Below are 8162 nucleotides of genomic sequence, written 5' to 3'. Positions count from 1 at the left end.
TGAAGATGATGTATAGGAAATTTTATCTTACAGATGATCATATGCAACCTCTCTGAACCACTTAATAAAAGTCATTAGGTCTTAGGTCTTGACGTGATACCCATAGCTCATATCAGAAACCTATGATTGTTGGTGCTAGTGGATTTCACTAATTGCTAACCTATCACTACTGAATGTTGTTGGCTTTTAGCTAATCAGTCATAAATAGCATGATCATGTATCCAGATGATATAATAGAGCAACTAACAGCTTCTAGTTATATATAGTGATCCCTCTGAGTCCCAGAAGTACTCAGATTTTCATGATAAATCACAGGTTACTCTCATCATCAGAAGTTCCTCTCTGCCTGCATAGAGACAGGAAGGATGTGGGTCCCACGGCGCTTGGTGGGGCACACTGGATAGCCAAAGAGCAGTTTGGGTGCCCAGTGTGGGGTTGTATTTCTTAGGCTATGCTCTTTGTTTGAATAGATTTCTGATGCTCTCATAAGGAGAGTGCACCTGACTGAGGATCAGTGGGGGAAAGGCACGCTCACTCCCAGGATGACCACAGACTTCGACTTGAGTCTGGACAACAGCCCTCTGCTGCAGTCCATCCACCAGCTCGACTTCGTGCAGATGAAAGGTGCGTGCCTGTGCCCCACCCAGTCCGAGAAACTCCCTGCTAGAAGCAGGGTAAAGGCAGCTTGCAGATTACAGCAAACAAAAGGCAGCCACCAGGTTTATAAATCAGCTGAGAGGTGAGAAAGTCCACACACACACACACCTCTGGTTAGTGTTACAAAAATCTGGAGTAGCTCCCATCTTATTGTGTAATGGAAATTATATCCTTGTAGCTGGAATGTCAGATAAATCAGATGGACACAATGCTTGCCTTTTTGAGAGACATAAGAGATTTCACATGCTCAGCATTAGAGGAAGAAAGAGAGAGAACATCGCTATACATAAATAACATCTTGTTACAGACGATAACCCCGATATATTGATATAAATCAAGGGAGTTCAGCATTGAAACTGCTTCTACAGGGATAGAGATAGTGGCAGACAGTTGATTGTGGATTAGCAGGAATTTGAGAGGATCAGAATTGGCTTGCCTATACTGGTCAGGAAAATGAGAGCCTGGGTACAGAAGGAAAATGAAAGTATGTAATAAAAACTTTAACATTTTAAATTTTTTGGTCTCTGAAACTAAGGGGTATGGCAAGATCTAGAGATTTGTAGTATCTGCTGAGGGGACATACAAGTACTTAAAATTATCTTAAGGAATATAACTCTTTGAAGAAAAGGTAAAAACTCAAGCCAACCATGCAATAATACTTTTATGGCAGTGTAAGTAATATCCCATTTGAAAAATATTTCTGAATTTTTAAAAACCTTTTTATGGTAAAATAACTTATACATTCAGAGTAAGTTGCAACAATAGTAAGGAGAGGTCCCTCTACCCTTCATCCAGTTTCCATTCATGGTTACATCTGACGTAACTGTCACATAACATCAAAACCAGGAAACTGACATCCGTACAGTGTGTGTGTATGTGTAGTTCTGTGCCGTCACATCACATGTGTATCCACCTCTGCAGTCCAGATACAGAACTACTCCATCAATGCTTTCCCTCATCTGCCCCTCTTAGTCCCCCATCCCCACTGATCTGGCTTCCATCTCCACAACTTTGTCATTTTCTGATCTTTTTTAAAACTAAAGTAATTGATTTGCTCTTTGCTTCTCCCAACTTAAGCATCCATGTAATAAATAACTTAGAATCCAATGGTTTAGAATTTTTGTGTCTTAAGAAAAATCCGCATACATCCTTTTATTGGAACCATATAACCCCGTGGGTATTAGGGGTTTATACTACACGTGCAGTTACACACATTCCTGTCCTGGGTAATGCACAGTACTTCTCTCATCCTCTTAATGAGTTTTTGTCCTCTTTCATCTTCAGTTTCCTCATCTCTTTGTTTAATATGTATTGCTTTGGGATAATGCCTTTATTAATTTTCAAAGTAACTAGTGTATAGATTGTAAATAAAAATGCTTTGTTGTAGTAACAAAAACATTTAGCTTTTACTGGCTGCCTACCAAATCAGACATGCTCTTTCCATGGATTACAAAATGCTTTCCATAGATTAACTCATTTTATTCTCCCAATCCTAGTAAGCAGCTGAGGACATTGAGGTGCAGGAAGACTGGGTTACTTGCCTGGGCTCACCCAGCTAGTGACTGGCAGGGCCAGAATTCAAACCCATGGAGCATGGTTCCAGAACTCACATCTACAACTTCCAGTTTGTGCTGTAAAGTTAGTGCCTTACTAAGCCACTTCTTCAAGAAGTAACTGAATTCTTCTCTTAATCTTGAGAAATTAAATTTGTTTTTGTTGCAGCAATGCTTTCAGGCTTTAAAAAAAAAATTTTAACACCTACATGGTAGCCTGTGTTGTGTCACCATCCCAATAATATGCAGAGCCCCCTTGATCAGCCTCTTTTTGTCCCCAGTTCCTTCAACAAGGTAGAATCATTGAAAGGTTATGTCACAAGTAGCTCAGAGGAGAAAATGTGTCACAAAAGGGCAATGTAAGGGCTTTTGGTGTAAGAGAGAAGAAAAAAAAAAATGAGTCAATCCAGTTAGCCTTGGTGAAGGGGCAGGAGGAGGGGCAGGTAGAGCATAGAGGCCTCAGGGCTTTCAGATGCTTTAATCAGCTGAAAGCCCTCTCCTCCCCCATCCATTCTGAGAGATGTCCATCTGCCATGATGGAGTCCAAGCCAGTTGACACAGTGATGACAATTGTATTGCAGTAAATGGGCCCTTCCTTGGAAGTAGCAATTACAGGTTCACATGTTGTGCATCACAGATCACACTCCTAAAGTATTATCACTTGGCCACTTAGGGCTGCACACAAGCGTAACTGTGGACATGACTGTACACACAGCAGAGAATGCCATGCATGTGAAAGGCCAAAGTGCAGAACACTCTTATAGCAAAAACTCACCTAGAATACAAAATTATCCAAAACAGTTATTTATAAAGTTAATACAGTAGGCCACTTGGTATGAGACTGGATTGTTCCATTTTCCTTTTCTTTTTAATACTTCATGTTAATTTACTTCTAATAAGTATCCCTCTGAGGAATTAATTTATATGTTTATGTGTGTGTGTGTGTGTTGTGTTCACTAAATTTAATTAATTCAGTAAGAGCCCAGTCCTCCTTAAAATCTGAATAATTTTTATCTGTCACACTTTTAAAGGAGAGAAAAAGCTGACAGGCCATGACCCAGAACTCAGTTACCTGCAGTTAAGACTTGTCTTGCTTGCCCCCGCTTTGATGTCTGTTAGCATATACACAACCATGCCTAGTGTGTTGTTGGTCTTTTTATTTTCTTAGGATATTCATAGTCAGTTTAGCAAACTGAGCTTCACAGTCAGGAAAATATCTCAAGAAATTGCACACTCATGTCCATGTAGTAATAGCTAAATTTAAGTAGCACTTGAAATGGTGTTCAGTTCAGTTCAGTTGCTCAGTGTCCGACTCTTTGCGACCCCATGAATCGCAGCATGCCAGGCCTCCCTGTCCATCACCAACTCCCGGAGTTCACTCAGACTCATGTCCATTGAGTCAGTGATGCCATCCAGCCATCTCATCCTCTGTCGTCCCCTTCTCCTCCTGCCCCCAATCCCTCCCAGCATCAGAGTCTTTTCCAGTGAGTCAACTCTTCGCATGAGGTGGCCAAAGTACTGGAGTTTCAGCTTTAGCATCATTCCTTCCAAAGAAATCCCAGGGCTGATCTCCTTCAGAATGGACGGGTTGGATCTCCTTGTAGTCCAAGGGACTCTCCCATTGTAAGACTAACAATATGTTGGTTTCAATATATAATTTCTAATTGTGCTAAGTGGATTAGTAGAAAGTTTAAAATATTTTCAAAGTTACTTGAAATAGGCATTTAAGTCTGACTCAAACTTAAACTAAAATATCTGTCTACTTCCTGACTCAAAATGTGAGAGTCTCTCCAGTTTTGAAATTTTATCTCAGATACCTTTTTTTCTTAACATCAGAGAAGATAGGTCTCTTGCTCATTTTAAAATATTCTCACAGCATCTGCTACTCAACTAAAATGCATTGTCTAAAATTAGTCTCTTATTAGCTAAGGATTTAACTGATCTGCTCTTTTGGATTCCATATCACCCTCAAGCAATTGAGATCTGAGTGAAGAATGTTGGTACCCTCTCTGTTCAAACATCACAAAATGTAAGGGCATTTCTCCAGTTGCATTTGGATTAGAAAATCATCTTACCCTCTTTCCAGACTACTGGGAGTGGTGTTTGATCTCTCAGACTTTTCTTTTGTAGACAACAACCAATTAAACATTGTTTTCTGTTTTTATTATAGAGTAATAGAAACATTTTTCCTTAATCCCAAATTGCTATTTTCAACTTTTACCTGGTCATGGGAAGGATATTTTAATATCTTTTTTGCCAGTCTATCAGGGGCTCTGTTGCTTGGCTCAGAATAGATTCCAGATACGTACTATCTCCCAGAAAAATATTATTACCCCAGAATTGTTTAAGGACACAAAGTATCCCAAGGTTCATGAGTTAGTGCTGAAATAAAACGCCAGATGTCGGGGTGTTCATTCTGACCCAGGGTGAAACATTGACCTGACAGTCCATCAAGCCTTTTTAACACATAGACCAACAGATATTAATCTCTTGAGTGCCTCTACTCACCTAGGGACACATTTATCTCCATTAACTCATGTTGAATGTTAAAAAGCCCTGAATATGCACCAAGGTCATGGGCAAGGACAATGTGATCTAAACAGATTCTCCTGTAGATCATGGGAAAAAAACACCCAGAGGTTTGGCAGAGAAGGGAATGAGCATACATGGGGTGGTGGTGGTGGTTTAATTGCTAAGTCATGCCCAACTCTTGCAACTCCATGGACTGTGACCTACTAGGCTCCTCTGTCCATGGGATTTCCCAGGCAGGAATGCTGGAAAGGGTAGCCATTCCCTTCTCCAGGGGATCTTCCCAATTCAGGGATTGAACCTGCATCTCCTGAACTGCAAGCAGATTCTTTGCCACTGAACCACCAGGGAAGCCCCCACATGTGGGAACTTGCATGAAATCTGTTCATGCTCTGGGGGCCTGGAATTCGTGTCCTCAAAGCCTTGTGTGCAAGTTTATCCTCAGCAAAGTACTAATGCCAGCTTTCCAGAAACAGCCCATTCTTCTGCTGAAGTCTAAACTTTCCTCAGATGCTATTTGTATTGTTCAACCATCATAAAAAGGAATGACAGTCCACAAAGGAACCTTCAGAGATGATGACAGTAAAATTGCTCTCCCAGCCACTACAGCTCTTAAGGTGAACTATTATAATCTATAACAGCAATTCTTGAGAAGCTTTATCGTTCACATTCTAGGAACTAAGAAGAAACACTGCTCTTGGAATTAGGCCTGCACTGTCCCTCTAATTCACTATTACTGAGCCCCTGACTGGAGAGGCAGTGATGTAAACATCCAGCCCAGGGAGCCAACCTGCTGGGCGTCAAAACCCAGCTCTGCCACTGCCTCACCCTGAACCCCTCCTGTGTTTCAGTTCCCTTGTCTACAAATAGAGATCATCACAGTACCTACCTTGTGGGCTGGTGTTGAAAATTAACTGAGTGGACACATGTAAGCCCCTCCCCACAGTCTGGGCCTCAGCAGTGTTTCCACCTCACATGTGTTCTCGTGGCTCCCTCACAGCTCCCTTTTCTCCCTTGTCCTCACCACACTCTTGTGAACCCACACAGAGGAATTCTGGATGGTGTGAGGGCTGTCAGTCTGAAGGATTAGAGAGAAAAATAAGTAAATATGAAAATCATGAGAGATAATTTGAACTAGAATGACCTTAAAAAGGTAAGACTTTTGAAAACCTTGGTATTAACAGGCCACAGTGGCAGAATTTAATTTTGAGATGAGGCTCCACCAGACCCCAAGGAAGTCAGTAAGAACAGCTACCATTCTGTGTCTAAGAGAACTTTTAGCCGGAAGCTTGATTTTACAGGCTAAGAGGATACTGAGTACTATAATTCTCATCAGGTCAGGGGAAGCTAGTTATTTAGGAAAAATAAAGATGTCCAGGAATGATCATGAATGTGTTAAGATAGTTATTGTAGCTCCACTTATAGGAATTTCAATAAAACAAAACCTTTTCTCTCGGAGTTCAGCCCAACAACTATAATGCTATCCATTTCCAAAGCATAAGAGATAAATCAATCTGAAAATACTCTGGATTCTTGTAGGCCATTTATTTTATACCTAATAAATTGAAGAGGGGTAATAAAGATACAACACCCAGTATAAAATCTGTTGTTCTGAAACGCCAGCCTTAGTCTTTTTTAACAAGACTGTAATTTTATCACATTTCCTTTTATATGCAATGTCACTTTGGGGTAAATAAGGAAAAGGAAAAAATAATTCTCAGCACATTGAGAAATAGATTCAGACACATGCAGATGTTCCCCGGTTCCTTCCGTCTCTCTCTCTTCCTCTCTCTCTCTTAATTTGCTTTTTTTTTTTTTTTGTTCATTTGTTTAAATTTGGGATAGTGTTAAGATCTGAAGATTAGAGACTAGTTAGACTTTTTTCTAGCTCCTTGGCCTTTGAACGTGTATCCCACTGAGTACTTACAAATGAAGTTCACATGTTTTAATTACACATGACACTATATATTTCAATGCATCTTTTAATTATATCTATGACTATGTGGGAAATTTGAGTTTCTTATCAGAGACATTGAAAGCATTTGTGTGATTCAAGTTGAAACCATTTTCTGGATCTTATTTGTTGATTTTAAAACTGGTGAAATGTAGACTTGCCTGAAACATGAAAAAAGGGAAAATGAAGACTAATAAGGCAGATAATGAAATTTAAAAAGTCCGAGGAGTTGTTATTTTATGGAAGGCCCTAACCAATACCAACAGTTAAGAGCAAGTATTTCCCAGGGAGACTCACTGCCTGTCTCTAGAAACCCTTTGAAGAACAGTTTGCTTAAATTTGTCAGATTTTGTTGTTGTTACTGTTCAGTCAAAAAGTCGTGTCTGACTCTTCATGACCCCATGGACTGCAGCATAACAGGCTTCCCTGTCCCTCACCATCTCCCGGCATTTGCCCAAGTTCATGTCCATTGAATCAGTGATGCCATCTAACCATCTCATCCTCTCTCACCCTCTTCTGCCTTCAATTTTTCCCAGGATCAGGTCTTTTCCACTGAGTCAGCTCTTCACATCAGGTGGCCAAAGTATGGGACCTTTAGCTTCAGCATCAGTCCTTCCAAAGAGTATTCAGGGTCAGATTTTACTCCACTGTTAATATGTTAAGAGGTATTCTTTTACTACAGAAAAAATTTAAATGACAAAGTAAGTTTCTAACTGAAATAGTGACCTTAAATTAACCTCTAGTTAAGTAACAGGTTCCTGTGATGTGCTTAGTCGCTCAGTCATATCCAGCTCTTTGAGACCCATGGCCTGTAGCCCACCAGGATTCCATGTCCATGAGGATTCTCTAGGCAAGAATACCAGAGTAGGTTGCCATGCCCTCCTCCAGGGGAACAGGTTCCTAGATGATATCTATTATGCATAGAAAGTCACTAGAATCATTCAAAGGAGTTCTGTCTTCTGCCTCTTCTTTCCAGCCAGTCCTGTAGTCTATTTAGTGAATGAAAGTGAAAGTGTTAGTCGTGTTAGTCGTGTTAGTCAGTCTTTGCAACCGCATAACTGTAGCCTACCAGGCTCCTCTGTGCATGGAATTCTTCAGGCAAGAATACTGGAGCGGATCATAAGGCAGTTCTATTTCCAGTTTTTTAAGGAATCTCCACACTGTTCTCCATAGTGGCTGTACTAGTTTGCATTCCCACCAACAGTGTAAGAGGGTTCCCTTTTCTCCACACCCTCTCCAGCATTTATTATTTGTAGACTTTTGGATCGCAGCCATTCTGACTGGTGTGAAATGGTACCTCATAGTGGTTTTGATTTGCATTTCTCTGATAATGAGTGATGTTGAGCATCTTTTCATGTGATTGTTAGCCATCTGTATGTCTTCTTTGGAGAAATGTCTATTTAGTTCTTTGGCCTATTTTTTGATTGGGTCGTTTATTTTTCTGGAGTTGAGCTGTAGGAGTTGCTTGT

The 8162-nt window shown here is 40.5% G+C and overlaps 1 protein-coding gene across 1 annotated transcript in view; it reads left to right on the top strand.

Annotated features, from left to right (window-relative positions):
* Positions 1 to 8162, top strand: part of TRIM9 (tripartite motif containing 9) — a 116750-nt gene that overhangs the window by 80326 nt on the left and 28262 nt on the right. The window contains exon 5 of the mRNA XM_010842264.1: positions 471 to 624. Within this exon, the coding sequence (XP_010840566.1) occupies positions 471 to 624 (154 nt within the window). The remainder of the gene's footprint in view (positions 1 to 470; positions 625 to 8162) is intronic.

Source organism: Bison bison, unplaced genomic scaffold, assembly GCF_000754665.1.
Source record: "Bison bison bison isolate TAMUID 2011002044 unplaced genomic scaffold, Bison_UMD1.0 scf7180017864174, whole genome shotgun sequence".
NCBI classification, from domain to species: Eukaryota; Metazoa; Chordata; class Mammalia; order Artiodactyla; family Bovidae; genus Bison; species Bison bison.
This window is presented reverse-complemented; position numbering and strand designations above follow the sequence as displayed.